General features: G+C 33.9%; 1 protein-coding gene across 3 annotated transcripts in view; it reads left to right on the top strand.

The window, feature by feature from the left end:
- SOX6 (SRY-box 6) overlaps positions 1 to 18449 on the top strand; it is a 499579-nt gene that overhangs the window by 75325 nt on the left and 405805 nt on the right. The window contains exon 1 of one of the 3 annotated variants that reach the window (XM_003781136.3): positions 1618 to 1824. The exons of 1 other annotated variant lie outside the window; for it this stretch is intronic. In XM_003781136.3, coding sequence (XP_003781184.1) covers positions 1820 to 1824 — 5 coding nt within the window. In that variant the 5' untranslated portion in view covers positions 1618 to 1819. Of the gene's footprint in view, positions 1 to 1617; positions 1825 to 18449 lie in introns of those variants that run through there. One more of the 3 variants, XM_003781135.2, reaches the window with a different exon arrangement.

The following is an 18449-nucleotide window of genomic DNA, read 5'->3' as shown; positions in this document are numbered from 1 at the left end:
TTAGGTGCTTAATTGGTTGTTAACAATGAAAAGTACATTTAATAAATGCTTATAAAATGAATATTGCTACATTGATACACAGAAATTCTTCTTAGCAGTAGAGTTGCAGAATTCCCGTGGTGAGGGCTTTCTCCATACATGGGTCATTATTTGATGTAATGAAAAGAGAAAGTGTGCAACAGTGAGATTGTTAATTAATTTAGCTTAACAAGATGAAGATAAATGAAGCAAAGCACAGATTGAATGAAACAAGAGGTCTTATTTACAATTTAATACATTTTTATATAATGCAGATTTCACTTGGTAACAAACAGACCCCTACCCCAAATACTTACCAGGAAGAAAAGTACACCCCTCCCCCACAATTCAATGCTAAAATCTTGGCCTGACTTTACAGAAAACATATACTGTGGCTCCATATAGAAGAGACTTTTACAGTGTGTAAACAGTGCTTTTCTACTGCTAAGAATCCTGCACTAGTTAACCTTTAACTTTGGTGTTTTGTTATTCTCAATATAGACTGGGGATGACCACAAGAATAATTATCTGGAAACCTTTGGGTTTCTTGTTCTCCAGGTTATCCTGAGGCATCTTGCTTCAGTTATTTAATAATCATTTTATTTTAATCCTCTTTTTACTAAAGGAAAGAAGCTCAAAGTTGGAAAAGAAAAAAAAGCTGTGTGCCTTTTTTTTTGCTTGTGCTTGAATCTGTAGCAATTGTACAGAATTCTTAAATTAGCATTATTTTAAAAAGTCTTTCTTTCAGAGATTAATGAGCTTTATCCAGTATTTGACCTTTTATCATTCTTGCTTTCTGCTCAGAAGTACTTCCTTCCTTCCTACTGTAGTTAGAAAAGGCTGTCTCTTATCTTATGTTACTGTAGGCAGCGGTAACAGAGCTCTCTACAAATGGTGTTATTATGGTCACTATGTTTTTATCTCAGGGGTCACGAACAAATCCATGCAACTGCTTCTAAAGATTTCAATAAATAGACTTTTTATCCAGACAATCGCCTTTTATGTTACTTTTAAACAAAACTACTAGTCCATCAAGAGTTTCAAAAGAAAACAATTCTACAGAGTGCCGGTATGGCCGCACAGACCAATCATCATGGCACCCATTCTCCAGTCCTTTATTTTTCAAGTCCACAACAATAGGTTGTTGATTCAATGGACAAGACCAGAACAATTAAGTTCTCTGTTTAGCAGCAGTGCAGCATTTTAATGCCCTTCTCTAATAATGGTCTCATTATTGTTATTCTAAGACTGGGCCTCAGGAGGAGGAATATTTGCTGGAGGTACGTCATTATTTTGCAAATTTCGATTAGCTCATCATGTTGTCTGTAGTGTGAAAATCGTAGCTAATTAGGGCAGCCAGTTAGACTACCAGCTTTTGAGCTTATGAGTTAAAAGGTAGCATACTTGATAGGCCAGTGATGTGAAAAAGGTGGTAAAAAGAAGGATTAGAGCAGTTGCCTTAGTAACTCCAACTTCCATCTGTGAGGGAACAATGGACTTGTGTTTCTCCCCCACCTTGGTGTAAAAATTGGTTTTGTTTTGAAAGGACAGGGTTCTTTTTATGACAATCTGGAATTCAGCCCAACAGAGTGTAGTTTTAGTTGTTAGGAGAGACCATTGGGGATAGGAAAGATGAAAGGTCATGGTGAGCTTCAAGGACATGAAAGGTTGTTGTCTCATGTAACAATGGTAGATTGTTTTTTTCTAATATTTCTAGCCAGTCCTTAAGTCAGGTGATGGAACAAATACCTACAGTTTAGTCAGGTGAAACAGGAGGGGGTGGAGGAAGGAAAGAAGAAAAATGGGGTAGGGGAGAGTTTGTGTTTTGTTAAAAAGAAAAAAAAAAAGGATAACTCCAAGTTGCTTTCATTAAATAAAGCAATATTTCTTTGTCACCATCGCTGAGATTCCAGTGTGCTTTGGATGGTTTGCCTCTGTGGGCCATCACATCTCTGGGAAGCTCTCCAATGTGTTAGGAAATGTGATTTAAGCTTTCTTCCTAAACTCCTAGGAGGACCAGTGATGTGATACTTAACAGTAAATTTAGTTGTTGTAGCTTTCTCACATTACTGGTGTTCTTAAAAGGTTTGCTTCAAATGTACACTGAATAAAATGAATGATAAATATGAAAGAAATTTGTTTTGCCACTCTACAGGGTTTTATCATAAATTCTATGAGTTCTATCACAGAAAGTTTACAGGAAACTGTTTAGATGTTGCTGCAATAGCAACACAAATTTTTCTCTATGTACATAAGAAAATGCCACTATTTTAAGAGCTATTGGGAGTTTTATATATAGAAGAGGTGATAGAAAAGGATTGAATACAGTATTTTTTAAACAAAAACCTCTCAAAACCAAATCACCCTCTCAGAGTTTAAAATACTTTTATTTCAGCAAAATGAGTGACTTGTTTTTTCCTTTCATACCAATATTAAAACACTTAGTTAGGGTGGTTGTTGTTGGTGTGTGTATTTATGTTTCAAGAACCAGAGGAAGTATAGGAACAAGTGAATTTTATCTTTTATAAGCAAAAGGCTATCTTTTGAAGATCTGAGAAACCTTCATATTTCTGCTCTTTATTATCTGAAAACAGATCTTGTGTGATTGAAGCTGGGCTTGGTCTAGGGGTTTGGGGAGATTTTCAAATCCTCTTTTAATCCTGGGTCTTTGTTTTCTTTTTTTAGCCCATCATCCTTATTGCTGTAGCCTTTCTTCTTTGAGAAGCTATGTTCCTTAATTTATTGTAAATACTGCATGGGTTTGAAATAATAATAACTTCATGAAATGTTAGAACTTAAGGACTTGTGAGATCATCTAGTTCAATTCATATATTAGAAAAATAAAAAAAGTGAGACTGGAAATTTAAAATGACTTTCCTAAGGTAACTCAACTAATTAGAGGTAGACAAATAGCTGCCATTTGTTATACTGTTTAAATATAAAATAGCTGATATCTAAGGAAGATTGAAAAAGCCTTATAGGAACATATTTAACTTGTTTACTGGTCATTTTAGTGGTCCAGAGGAGATGGAATAAAGCTAACATCTGGTAGTGGTAGTAGGGTTAGTATTCAAATAAGATTCTTTACATAATTATTAAAGCTCCATTTTAAATAAATGGTGCTTCCCCCCCCTCGTGAAAAACAAAACAAAAACAAAAAATCCCAGTTGAGTGGGGGGGAGATGTACCCTAATGCCTAGCATAGGATCCAGAATCAGCAAACTTTCCTTGATCTAGGCACTGTGGGCAGTTCTTTCATATATATTATTATAATTTACAGTTTAAACACTTGGTATTTCTAGGGCAGCAAATTAGTTAACTGTCCTGTTTCTTAGTTTTTGTGTCTGTAGAAAAGGGCCTCTTGTTACTCAATTTTATTTAGATGCTATGAGACATAAAAATTGGTATACTATTGAAAAGTGCAATATTAATTTTGTAGAATATTTTAGGACTGCAAATTTGTGCTTTATCCAAACAGATATCCCAAAGCAAATGTGGACCATATTTAGATAAGTATAGATGCCATGGTTTGTGTTTGCAAGCATTTGGAAAATATTTAGAAACTTTGGACTATATTTAATTATAAAAGAGAAAATAAAATATCTATGATATTATTTTAAAATAACTTTCCCGCCTAATAACATTTTGATGCATTTCATTTCAGTCTTTTCTCTATGTGTGTATGAGAAGAAAGAACGTGTCTAGGTTGTTTACAGCCCTCTCTCCTGTGCTGAGAACAGTGCCTGGCTCATAGTAGGTACTTGAAAAAATAGTTGTTGAGCAAATGAAAAAAAAATTGCAGAATTGGATCATGCTATAAATACATTCGTATATTAAAAACATAATTTTATTGGATTGTCCCATTTTTATAGTCTTTGAGTACATTTTAAATCACTATACCATTTACCATTGTATGGCTATACTACCATTTGTTTTACCATTAACTTAGTGATTTACAACTTTTTGTTGTCATATAAAAGTCAATTTATAAGACTATCTTGTATTTATTATTAAAATGGTAAAAAATTAAAACTGTTGAAAAGACCCCTGTGATTATGGTACCTCACCAAAACCCATAAACTTCTTTAAGTCCCTGCTTAAATGTCATCTTGGTAAGATCTACTTTGACTATCCTATTTAAAATTGCAATCCTCCAAATGTTCTTCATCTCTCTCGTTCTGTTCTCTTTGTTTGAAGACCCTTTATCAGCTTTTAACCTACTGTAATTTGTGTATCTTTTAAACTTATTGGCCTCTTTGCCATTGTCATAAGTTCTATGATGGCAGAGAGTTTTTGACTATTTTTGTTAATCACATTCCCCAAAGTTTTAAACAATGCCTAGAACATAGTAGGTGCTCAGTAATATTTATTGAATGAGTTTATTGAAGCAAAAAATATGGAAGTGTCTGTTTTTTAAGTCAATAAATTAAACAATCCTCTTCTTATCAACCAATTTGTGCACTGGCTAAGTCTTCCACTTTCTTTCTCAGTTTTTTTTTGAGACAGAACCTTACTATGTCACCCTGGGTAGAGTGCCGTGGTATCACAATTCATAGCAACCTCCAACTCTTGGACTTAAGTGATTCTATTGCCTCAGCCTTCTAAGTAGCTGGGACTATAGGTGCCCGCCACAACACCTGGCTATTTTTTTGGTTGCAGTTGTTATTGTTTAGCAGGCCTGGGCCAGGCTCGACCCCACCAGACTCAGTCTATGTGGGCAGCACCATACTCACTGAGCTACAGGTGCCGAGTCTACTTTCTCAGTTTTAATGCGTATACATTATCCAGTTAAATCAAATCATAGTACCTGATTAAATCTTAGGCCAATGCTGGATAAAGTCTAAATGTCATCAACCAATACCCTAAGCTTTTGCAACTTGAAATCAGTCAGAATTCTAGCTTTAGGTCAATGGTTTTGAATGAGAAAATGTTACCTGTGTCATTCCAAATGATTCCTTTCCTTATCAGGGAAGTATTTCTGATAAGATTTAAGATTTAGGTCTGACCTGAGCAAACTCAAATTAATCTGATTAGGATGATTTTACTTTATTCCTAACTGATATTAGTATTATTCTTAAGATTTGCTTAGGAAAGACATTTCACAAACTCCTATTTACTTTTTTCACTGTGTATGGTTTATGCTTTCCATTAAAAATAATATAAAACAACAACAAAAAAATCACCACTGTATGCCTTTTGTGGATGTGTTAATTATAATCTTTTTTTTTTTTTTGAGACACTCCCTTTGTTGCCTTCAGTAGAGTGCTGTGATGTCACAGCTCACAGCAACTTCCAGCTCTTGGGCTAGGGCAAATTCTCTTGCCTCAGCCTCCTGAGTAGCTGGAACTACAGGCACCCACCACAACACCCAGCTATTTTTTTGCAGTTGCCACTGATGTTTCAGCTGACCCAGACTGGGTTCGAACCTGGCACCCTTGGTATATGGGGCCAGTGCCCTACCCACTGAGCCATAGGTGCAGCTCCCAATTATAATCTTTTATATAATAGCAATGTACATAGATATAGTAATCCTTTATATATATTTATATGGTATTTATGGTTTCAAATCTCTTTAATAATTTGAATTGTCATAATAACCCTATGGGAAGCATAGAGACTGATTTATTATATTCATTTTACAAATAAGGTATTGAAGCATAGAAAAGTTAAGAGCCTTAGTCTATAGATCAGTGGTTCTCAACCTTCCTAATGCCGACCCTGGTTGTGGTGACCCCCAACTGAAAAATTATTTTTGTTGCTACTTCATAACTATAATTTTGCTACTGTTATAAATTCTAATGTAAATATCTGATATGCAGGAGACCCCCAAAGGGGCCATGACCCACAGGTTGAGAAGCACTGGTCTAGATCACAAACCTAAACCATGGTAGAGAGGCTATGAGAAATCCAAGTCTTCTAAGTTCTAATAGGTCAGTACTCTTTTTTTTGTTTATTGTTTTCTTTTATTCATCTTAACCTTCCCTTTAGGTTGAATAATTATGTTTGTTTTCCTTGACATTGCTTAATAAATTTTAGAAAAGTAAGACAAATGATTAGAATTGAATTTTAAAATTTTATTTTACCTTTTCTACTATTCCAGTTTCCAAGGACTTCCCCTTTAGCTTTCCATGGTTTTCTTTTTTTCCCGTACTTATTATTTTTTCCTTCATTCTGTCTATGAACATGGGCTTTGTAACAATTTGTGAAACCCCTGGCTGCTTTGTCTATCTTTTGACCTTTAGTTATTTTGTATGTCTGGATGTAAATAGGAAAGTCTTGTTATCACAGCAGGTATAGAGCAGTCTAGTAAGGATCTAGGAGGATGAGAGCAGCCTTGGAAGAAAGTTAATACAGCAGACAAAATGTATTAGTACATATGCTGGACAGTGAACACCAACAATTGTAGCCCATTATAGAAGAGAGGCATAAAACAGGAGATTAAACCAGACAAAGCAAAAAAGAAAAATATATATGAGGCAAGTAGTTCTGAGAGAGTTAGGTAGGTGGGCCATGAAAAATACCATAGATACTAAGTGGAGTTTAAACACGGATTTTAGTTTTTGAATAGTCTATATGTGGAAGATTACCAAGACCATGGAAGGGTCATGGTCTTAGATGAACTACTGCTCCCAGATACAGAAAAACAAGGTAGAATCTTAGTGACTGGAATAAAGGCAAAAGGTCAAGGTCAAACTAGCAAGAATAAACAATTTTATACTGAGTTCCCAGGGATTGTATTGGAGTTTCACTTATATGAGGTCAAAAATAGTCTTAGAGCAATGACCCTCTAACTCTTAGGTATGCAAGAATCACTTGTGTGCTTGGATGTCTAAAGTGGGTCCTAGATGTCTGTATTTTTTACAAGCATCCCAGATTATTCTGATGCCAAGTGTTTACATATCACATGTGGAGAAAATTGCCATAAAGCCTGGGATGGCAGTTATTGTAGGAAAAGGGACAAAGTGGCTACAACTGTTCAGAGAGGAGGCATTTAGAATTTGAAACACCTCTCTACAAAGAGAAAAATGTATCTCTTATGCCCAGAGCTGGGTTGTGTTTATCTGCACATTAGAAAGCAGTAAACATGGTCTGATATGCACTGGGGTGTGTGCTATGAACCTGTTAGATTTTTCTTTTTATTTATCTTGTTTCTTGTGTTTATGTCCTGAATTTCTTTATAATATACAACAAAGATTTATACCTTTTAGTATAAAGAGTAAGGATGATTGTTATTTTGGGGCCTAATCTAAACTGTCCCTCATTTTTACTTTCCTTTTGTTATCTTCATGATCAAATTTCTCCTTTCCTTCCCTCTTTATAAATTGATTACCATGAGTTGGTCAGACTGCTGTAATGCTAAGGGTTAACCAGAAGAGAATTACAAATGAACTATCTAGAAAGTTGATTATTAATCCAGCTAGAGAAGAAATATCCTTTTACTTAGCAAGAATGAGTATTCGAAGAGCTGATAATATTGTTCAGGCAGTGGGGTGGAATGGCAGAGCTTGGTAAGTAAAACAAAACTTGGAATTAATCTTTTATATCCATTTTTTAACGAGCAGAATGTTGATTTATTTAAACAATTAAGTCTAATGTGAATTTACAAGCTGCTGGAACAAATAAAAAAATTTTTTTCCCAAAGTTGTTAATAAGATTCCTGTATAGGCTATCGGCAGAAGTTAACTGAAAAGTATTTACGTAAGTAGATAAATATATTTAATTTTGAATATTTATAAAAACATTTGATTAGACTTGTGATTAAGAACAAGGAAATGGGCATGGAGAAATGATTACTAAAACAATCTAAGTTCAAACCTCAAGTAATATAAACTGAATAATCTTGAGTGACAAACTATTTTTTTTTTTCCACTAGAGCAGGTTCTGGGTTCTTAAGTATTAAAATATAATTTAAAGTATAATATTCACATGAAGATTCTATAAGATATTCAGATAACAAAAATTGTCATAAGTTCTGATATTTTTGGAGTCCCAGTACTTATTTCATCCTGATGTTTAATTTAAGAGCCTTTCTAAAGACAGCTTTTATTGTATTTGTGAATCAGAAGGAAAGAGAAATGAGAGGATCTGTGCTATTTGTACAACGAAAATTAAGTGAAAAGATATGATTTTAATAATGTTCTTCCACCAAAGGCTGCTCCTTCTGTTGTAGAAGAAATTTTGATGTCAATATTCAATTCTTTAAGATTGAAGTTTTTCATGAATTACTTGATGTTACAACAATGAGCCTTTTAAACATAATATGGGCCATACTAAATACTATTGAGGCTTTATGTAATCATAAATCATTTCAGTGTAGCACTGTTGTACTTAGAAGAAGTTAGTAAGCATATTAAACTTGCCTTTAAATGCAATTGTGCACCAACACATGCAGGATTTTTTTTACCTGTATATTTATCTATAGTGGCATTAAAAAAATCTCAAGTTAACATTTTGTTATTTAATGCTTAAATGAGCACAGAAAAAGTGTCTTCCTCTTCAAAAAAAATTCAGTGTTGGAAATATACTTTGTATGTATGCATGTATTTGTGTGTATGTATTTGTGAATATATATAGTATATACACATTCAAAATACTAGAGCATTACTTGGCCCTATACACTTGGGTTTTTTTTTTTTTTTTAGTTCTAATGTTCTGGCTCATATTTAGGACAGGAAATAGTAGACTATAATACTTGAAATAATAAAAATAATAGTTAACATTTATTGAGCTCTTGTGTGCTAAACGCTGTTTTTTATCTCATTTAATCCTGATATTAATTCTGTGGTTGTTGGAAAGCTATGAGGCTTATAGCATATGATAGAACAAAAGATCAGGTAATTAAAGAACCCTTACATCTGATGCTAAAAGTCTAGAGAACAGAGGCACAGGAAACAGAATATTTAAGAGGGGAGACTCCTAAATTCTATATGCTTGTCTTTTTCAAAATTGAGGTGATTTAATGAATCTGGGAAAGAAGAGGGAGGGGAAATGAACCAGTGAATTCTTAGTTTTTATTAATTATTAGAAAAATGTCTCTTATTAAAACTTCAGTCATACAAAAATATATAAAGAATCGCACGATGAATAACTTATTGGTAAGAAATAAAACATTAACATTACAGTTGAAGCTTTTCCCAATTTTACATCTCCTTTCCTTCACGCCAGGGGTAAACACTCTCTTGACTAGTGTTTTTCATTCTCATGCTTTTCTTTTTACTCACGTTTAAATTTCATATTCTTTGTATTGTAGGAAAGACTCCACCTACCATTCTTTGGGATGCAAGAAAGACTTTTTCTTGGCTTCCTATTACACTTTCATTAAAAAAAAAAAACAACACAACAAAAAGTCTTTAACATAAAAGGCCCTGGCCCCACAGAGTCTAGCCCCTAACTTGCCAGCCTCAGCTCTTGCCTTTCTCCTCATCATTCTTTCTGATCCAGCTACTATACTGGTCTACTGTCATTTTCTTGTTCCTTCCGTGTTTTTTTTCCTGTCTGAAGGACTTCATATGATGATGTCTTCTCAACTAGAATGCACTTCTGTCTATTCTTCATCAGAATGATTTCTACTTATTGTTCAGGTCCCTGTTAAAATTCCATTTCTTCAGAGAAGACTTAATTTTTCCAAGTCAAATCTTACCTGCCTGTAAAGATCTTGCGCTTTATCCTTAATTTATTTTGGAACAGATGTTGCAGTTTAAAATTGTGTATTCATTGGTGTTATTTTTGTTAGTGTCCGTCCTTCCCTCTGGAGTAGCCTATTTTGTTCCCTGATGTTTTCCTTAGCATGTAGCACGCATGGTCTTACACCTCACAGGCATTCAGTAAGTATTTGTTGTTGTTATCAGAGAGAGGAATGTAGTGTATGAGAAAGGAAAAAGGGGTGATTACGGGAAAAGAAGAAAAGCACTTTTATTAAAATAGAGTCTGTTGTTTGTTTTGGATATTGTTTAGATACAATTATGCAACTGGATGTGAGCAAAGATTGGGGTGAGGGAGGTAGGAGGGTGTTTTTGTTTCTTAATGTCTAGCTATAGAATATTTAGCAGCTTTTTTTTAAGTGTTGTTTTTCAGTGTAGTCTTTCACTTTTGTTTTTTCATTTTGAGGAATCTGCATTCCTGGATACAAGCACTGAGTTTTCAAATTATAAACTCATAGAGCAGTCCCAGTGGCTATGATCCTATTGTGGGGGTCTAAAAATCTGGAAAAAATTTAGGACACAGTTGAGATAAAAATACCTGGTACTTTTGCAGAGAAAAATCACGGGGCCACTTGTAAGAGTTTTAAAGTAGATAACTATAAAAAGTGCGTATGGTGACAGTTGCTGTAATATTGCTAGGCAGTTTGATTTTTTTCTTTTTCCAGGAGAATATAGAAAAGGTTATAAAAAAAAAAAAAGGAAAAAGAAAATGAAGTCAGTCTGAGGAGGGCTGGGGTTTATGAAATGTCAGAATCCACTTCTGTATTATGTACAATACTTATGTTGTATTCTATGTAAATCTTTGCTGGCATTTGTAATTAAAGACCAAGGCTAAAAGATTATGCAGAAATTTTTTTTTGCTGGTGGTGGTGGAAAAGGAAACAAAAACAAGGATAAAAAAGAGAATGTAATTAAAAGTCTTAGTGTTAAAGGGAGGAAATTTGTAGAGTGTTTCACTGTGGTCACAGAAAGTATCATTATTATTAATAATATTGTACTTTACATTTTTATTGCATTTTATACTTTTAAATGAACTTTTTCATATGGTATCTTATATATAAGTCTTATGGTAACCCTGCAAAATAGTTAAAACAGGCCTCTTACTATCTTTGTTTCACAGCTAGGAAAACCGGTACAGAAATCAAACAGGAGGCAGGATTAAAATTTTTTTTTTTAAAAAAATGTTCTTAGGTGTAGCTTTCTAGGCAAGATGAATATTCACCTCACCTTTGCCCCAGCCACCCTTCCCCAAATGGTTTAGATTGGAAGCTATAATTATATTCTTCTAAGGACAGGATGAATTATGTGGATGTCCATCTTAGGTTTTCTAGATTTGAAAATTTTATTTTTTCTTATTTGCTAAACATAAAAAGTAGTTAACAATTTCCACCAAATGTAACTGAGATGCTTAACTGCATATAATTAACAAAGATACATTATGAAGCCTGTTATAAATTAAGGCTTATTGGATGAAGTTTGATGTCAAGTCACTGTGTGTCAAGTCATTGCTTGATAATTTAGGGGTCAAAATAAGGAGAAACAGGTGTAAACTTAAAAGAATGAAATATAATTTGGAGTACATGAACTGTAGCTCAAATGAAACCCTGTGATAAAGCAGAGGAGATAAGACAGTTGGGTAGGAACCCAAGTCAAATGAGTTTAAAAGTAGTTCCCATTTTTAAAAGATTAAAAGTAAAAATGTAGGTTAGTGCGTATGTAGCTTATGTACACATGTGCAGGCAGGGGGGGATTTTGTTTTTGAAGATGTTTGTAATGATTATCAAAGAAGGCTATGACTGCATTAAGGTAAAACCAAATCTTGTTTATTTCGATTGAATAATCTGGTTGCAGAAAAATTTAGTTTTCCACACTTTCCTAGGCTAGTTGGCAGAAGCTTCTCTTAGATTAAAGGAATAAGGCATGTTTATTCTGAAAAACAGAAGTCTTAAGAGAATCAAGTAGCTGTTTTGAGATGGCTAGAGCGCTGTCATAGGACAAAGAGTATATATCTGGCCCCTGTTGAGGGCCAGACGCAAGTTAGTAGGTGAAAAGTCCCAGGGACCAGAGTCACAGACACACAAAAGAAAAAACTTTCTAACAGTTAACATTTGTCTAAAAATGTTAGGGTTTCTTTGTTGAGGCAGTAAATCCTTGTCTTTAGAGAGAATTGAGGAGAAAGATTAAAATATTGTTACACCAAGCTATTTCAATATTAAAGGGCCTTAATGTACTTCTCTATTGTGAGAAGGCAAGAAAGAACTTCATGAAGTCCAGGTTTATTTTCTGGGTTGTTCAAGCACATGAATTAAAAAAAAAAAAAGTGTGTTTCTATCTGTAGATAGCCAGTTGATAACTGGAGTTATCCCAGCTAAGAACTTTAGATTTCACTATATGTTCCCAAACCTCCGAAGAATTGGTATTAGAGAATAGAAATGTATTTCAGTGGGAAATAAAGAAATCAGGTTGTTTCTCCAAAGGGTCCAGATCTGGAGAATAAGAATTTTAAACTGAGTTAGGAGAAACAGATTTAAAAAGTTATAATAAAGATGGAGACTTTACCTCCTTCATGTTTACATGGATGGAGCTAGAAAATATTCTTCTTAGCAGAGTATCCCAAGAATGGAAGAAAAAGTATCCAATATATGATGAAAATATTTTAGATTGTATATAGAACCAGCACACTGTACCCCATGACTGCATTAATGTACACAGTTATGATTTAATAAAATAAATAAATAAATAAATAATAAAAAAATAAAAAATAAAAAATGATAATAGGGCAGTGCCTGTGACTTAAAGGAGCAGGGCGCCAGCCCCATATGCTGGAGGTGGCGGGTTCAAAACCAGCCCGGCCAAAAAAAACTGCCAAAAAAAAAAAAAAAGATAATAAATTCATTTACTTAACTTTAAAAAGTTTCTTAACTTCTGATATATTAAGAAGATAAAGGATCACATTTTTTTTTTTTTTGAGACAGAGCCTCAAGCTGTCCCCCTGGGTAGAGTGCCGTGGCATTACAGCTCACAGCAACCTCCAACTCCTGGGCTCAAGCGAGTCTCCTGCCTCCGCCTCCCAAGTAGCTGGGACCACAGGCGCCCACCACAACACCTGGCTATTTTTTGGTTGCAGCCGTCATTGTTGTTTTGGCAGGTCCGGGCTGGGGATTTGAACCCACTACCTTAGGTGTACGTGGCTGGCGCCTTAGCCGGTTGAGCTATAGGCGCCGAGCCAAGGATCACATTTTAAGTACTTTAGGGATTTACCGTTACGTTAGTTTCCCCTTTTGGAGGTAATATTTTCATTAAAAATATTAAAAATATTTTACAATTATACAAGTAATAAACAGATACATACTCTTGCTATATAATAGTGCCTGGTATAAGGCAAGCAATCATTAGATATTTTTTAAATGAATAATTATTGAAAAAAGTGAGAGAAAGCTTCCTTAACGTTTCTCCTTAACCTATATTCTGTTTCTTTCCCCAAGCATAACTACTATTTTCAACTTGGTTTATATCTTTCCAAACTTCTTTCTGTATAATCACATATAAATATATACTATGATATAGAAATATGCAGTTTTATTTCATGTAAGGGTAACATTCTCCCTTTTTATACATACTGCTTTATACTTTACATGTTAATTTTTTTTTCATTTGAAATTATGGCTTTGAGCTATATATTATATAACTTTACCTCATTTTCTTATGCACAACAGTTTGTGCTATGTATGTACCATTGTTATATTGGTAGACATCTGAGTTATTTCCAATTTAAATATCCTCAATTGATGTTTTAGGTATTTAAAAATAGGGAATGGTAAAACCTGACTCTTCTCTTTTTAAAACATATAAAATGGTCTAGAAAATTTCTACGTGGTAGGCTTATGAGCATTAAATAGATAAATAAAGGTACCTAGTACTGAGTGAATCCTTAATAAACATTGATCCTCCCTCTTCCCACTATCTTTCCTTAAATCATTTGCATGAGGTTAGGATCAAAAGAATAAGGATATGTGATCTTTCACATACTCATTTTCATCTTCCTCTACATGTTATTTGTGTTGCTTACTTCAGTTTTAAATCCTCATTCTGAAGGCTGTTGAGGGGTAGTGACTTAGTGCCTCTGTCCCTCACTGCTGTTAAATGATTGTCCTGATGAGGTAAGTGTTTATTCTGAATACATTCATTCATTCATCAAGCAAACATCAGTTCATACCTACTATATGCCAAGCACAAAGGGGGTAAAATGAAAAAGGTAGATTCCTATGTAAAAGAATTTTATAAATTTGTTGGCTAGACAGATATATAAATTAATAAATATAGAATAATGTTCTAGGAGATTGGGTAAGTCAGGGATGGGAAAAACTAATTCTGGGGTAGTCAGGTAAGGTTTTCATGAAGTAGGTGCTAGTTGAGATGGAACCTTTAAGGTTTATTAACATTTCATTTAATAAACACAGGCACATTATAGGTAGTGGAGTAGTATTTGTAAGAGCATGGAGGAGTAAAAAAGTACGATACCCTTTATTCTGCCACACCATTGTGGCAATACAAGAACTTTTTATTGCCAGAGGTAACTGGTAGTGAGAAAAGGCCACTTTAAATTAATTCGCTGAAAATTGAATAGGAATAACTACTATAAACTTTGGGCAAAACACGAAAGGTGCTGGAGAGCAACTCAAGACAGACTAAATCTTGAGAGGAAATGGTATTTGGAAGAAAGGAGGGAGGGAAACTGGGCATGTTTACCATTCTCAAGGCAGGCTCCAGTCCTCATTAATACTCTGATAGGAAAACAAGCATTCTTTCTGGTTGGAAGAATGAGAACAGACTTTGGGCAACCCCAGCTGCTAGGAAGTGAGGGGAGTAATCCTGGAAAGGAAAGTGTCATAAAAGTAGAATTCCAACTCTTATGTTGCAAATCTCTGACTGATCCCCAAACTGCATGCACATGACAGGTTTCAAGCAGCCTAGAAAAGGCAGAGAAAACTCAACAGGTATTTGAGCTGCTGCTCACTGCAGGTAAGACAAAATATGCAGTTTGGGTCTGAGCAAGTGTCTTGCTAAAATAAATAAAGAGCAACTCTATTTAAAGGACAATAAAAGAATCCAGAGTCTTCACAGCATAGTGGTTACAATTTTTAAGATGTAATACAAAATTGCTCAGCATAAGAAGAACTAGGAAAATGTGAAAATAAAAAAGGACAGTTTAGCAGAGAAAGAAACAGTATAAAAAAGAACCAAAAGGGAACTTTAAAATTATAATATCTGAAATAAGAAAATCACTGGATGGGATAGTCAGCAGCATAGAGATGACAGGAAATAGTAAAATTGAAGATAGATCAATAGGAATTATCTAATTTAAAGAACAGAGAAAAAAAGTTGGAAACGAAATGAATATAGTGTTAGAGATATTAAAATGTCTCTAGCACACATGTGTCCCAGAAAAGAAAAGAAACTAATATTCAAAGAGCAGAAAGAATATTAAATAATGGCCCATATTTCCCAAATTTGGTGAAAGATATAAAATTACAGATTTAAGAAGTCCTTGAATTAAGCAAGATAATGCAAAAGAAAGCACATCTTGGCACATCATAGTCAAATGTTGGAAACAAGGAAAACATAAAGGCAAAATTTATGTTCCATTTTTTTTTGTAAAGACCAAGAAAAAAAAAAGAACATAATTTTCCAACACCAGAAAAGAAAGAGGAATTATCACTATAGATTTTAGAGATGTTAAACAGTAAGAGACTATTATGATCACCTTTATGCCAAAAAAAATTATACAACTTAGATGAAATAAATAAAATCCTTAACTTGTACAACTTAACAAAACTGACACAAGATGAAACAAAAAACCTAAATAGTACTTTATCTTTAAAAGAAATTGAATTTGTTAATTAATAAAAAAATTTTTTTTATAAGGAAAACTCTAGGCCCAACTGGTTTCACTGGTGGATTCCATCAAACATTTAAGAAATAACACCAATATAAACTTAAAAAAAAAAAAAAAGAATAATTCCTACTTCATTTTATGAGGCAAGCATAACCCTAGCAATAAGCCTAAAAAAAGTTATGAAAAAGGAAAATTACAGACCAATATTCTTCATGGTCATAGATATAAAAATTCTTAACAAATTAATAGCAAATTAAATCCAGAAATATAGAATAAAGATAATATATCATGACTAATTCATGAATGTAAGGTTGGCTTACCTTTTGGAAAATTTCACCATATTAAAGACAACAAATGAGAAATTTCATACTATCATTTCAATATATGCAGAAAAAGCATTTGACACCATCTATTCATGATTAAGAACTCCTAACAGTTTATGAATAGAATATAACTTTCTTTTTCTGAAAAGGACATCTATGAGCATCCCATATGCAATTTTATTTCCCTATGAAATACCCATAATTAACATCCATCATGTTCCACAGTGAAACATAGAATGTTTTCTTCCCATTATGGAGAACAAGATAATGTCTATGCTCATTCATCCTACTTGACCTATTTTTTATGAGGCAAAGTGATGGAATAAATAGGATAAAAATATGAAAGGAAAAAGTAGAACCGTATCTGCATCTTTACCAAGGTCATGTGATACAAAGTTGATTATCGTTTATATTTTAATATAGTAAGTGGGTGGACGTCAAAATTTCATGGTAAGCAATGGAAAATGATTTCATTTTGACTCAACCTTAAAATGGAAACTAAAATTAATGAAAATAAATTTGCATAGTTAGTTGCATTCATTTGTAATTCTATATGTTAATTCTTTTTTTAATTCTGTGTGTTATTAGAAGAATGAATTAACTATGTTTTTTAAAATTTTTTCTTTTTTTTGTAGAATCAGAGTCTGATTTTATCATCCTTGGTAGAATGCTGTGGTGTCACAGCTCACAGTAACCTCCAACTCCTGGGCTTAGGCGATTCTTTTGCCTCAGCCTCCCAAGTAGCTGGGAATACAGGTGCCCGCCACAATGCCCAGCTATTCTTTTGTTGCCTTTTGATGGGGGCTGGGTTTGAACCCACCACCCTCGGTATATGGGGCTGGTGCCCTACCCTCTGAGCCACAGGCGCTGCCTGAATTACCTATGTTTTTTAGGATTAATTTTTCTGGTCAGATGCTGTGATGGAACAATCACTTTTAATATTATAGTACCATCATAACAAAGGTTATTTTTACAAAGAAAATATCCTAGGGACTTTAAGCATTTTACGTTCAAATAATTCTCTTTAGAATGATCTACCACAACAATTGTTTCTGTCAGTTTTTGGTTCTTCAGTGTTTTTCTGGACTAACTGCAGATTCTTGATTTGCAGTGGTTTGAGCTGTTCTCCAAACACTGTATTTCTTTATTTCACAAAATCCTACATATTCTTCCAAGATTTGTGATTTCACTTTGCAGACATCTTATGTGTTTATTTTGAATTTTGGTTATAATATTCAAAAAAGTTATAGGTGTTTGGCAATTTTTAAAAGTATTCCCATGATTAAGAAACATTTCACCAATTAAATCAATCTTTGGGAATGAGACCAAGGCATTAATAATTTTTAAAGTGACTCCAGTGTGCAAACAAGTTTGAAACCACTGAGCAATGATTATCAAAGATATCAAATGGATAAGACACAGGTTAAATTAATCTGTGAGGTATATTTGATTGAAGGCCAATTTTATCAATAGTAAGTTCATTAGTTAATATATTTATATTTTGGTGCCTTTCACTTCCTATGTAATTTTGAGAACTAGTGTAATGAATACTTGGGTAGTGAGAGAATCTCCTAAATCCATTGAGTGCCAGGTGTGGATGGGCCAGGAATACAGTGGTGAATTAAAATGTATGTTGTGCCTTTTTATAAGATATATATGAAGGCAAAAGGAGACGTAACTATGGTTTTGGATCAATGATGGTGACTTTTGCATTGGTGATATTAATATTGAAACATAAATGATAAGTGGTATATGATTTTGTGAAGAGAAGAGGTGTTAAAGGCCCTAAATAGGAAAGAAGCTTGAAAGCTCTAGGAACAGAAATCAGGCGGAGATGACTGGAGAACACTCAGCAGAAAACAGTTAGAGATCTATAGGTGTCAGGAAATAAGAATAGAAAAGTGCGGCAGTGCCTGTGGCTCAAGGAGTAGGGCACTGGCTCTGTATACTGGGAGATAGTGGGTTCAAACCTGGTCCTGGCCAAAAACTGCAAAAAAAAAAAAAAGGAAAGAAAGAATAGAAAAGTGATGTGGGATCAGATTATTAATGGGTATGGTATACATTCCAAGGAATCCATATCCTTTAGATTATGGGGAGATAACTATTTTTAATCAGAATACTATCACAATCAAATTTTATGTTTCATGACCAAAACTCTGTTACCAAAAACAAAAAAATGATTTGTGGTGCAATGTGGTGGTCTTAACTTAGAGTAAGGACATTTTGTGTTCATATATGCAATAAAATTATTAAGTTGAATAGATTTCTCCTCCAGTTCTTATTATTAACCCACTTCCCAAGATAAATGGCAAAATCTCATGTTTAAGAGGAAAAAAATCTCTGCTAGCATTCCTTGGGAGCCATATGCATATCAACACATGCAGAATCTTCCTGTGAATTTTAGACTTTTCTGAAGGCAGTTTTGAAATAAGGCCAGGAACTTGAGAGCCATACTGAAGGAGCTGACCCCAGAGAACAATATGCTCCAGATACTACAGATCTGTGAACATG

This window comes from Otolemur garnettii, unplaced genomic scaffold, assembly GCF_000181295.1.
Source record: "Otolemur garnettii isolate 467f Iridium unplaced genomic scaffold, OtoGar3 scaffold00001, whole genome shotgun sequence".
Taxonomy (NCBI): domain Eukaryota; kingdom Metazoa; phylum Chordata; class Mammalia; order Primates; family Galagidae; genus Otolemur; species Otolemur garnettii.
Note: the sequence above shows the minus strand (reverse complement) of the source record. Positions and strands in the feature narration are given on the sequence as shown.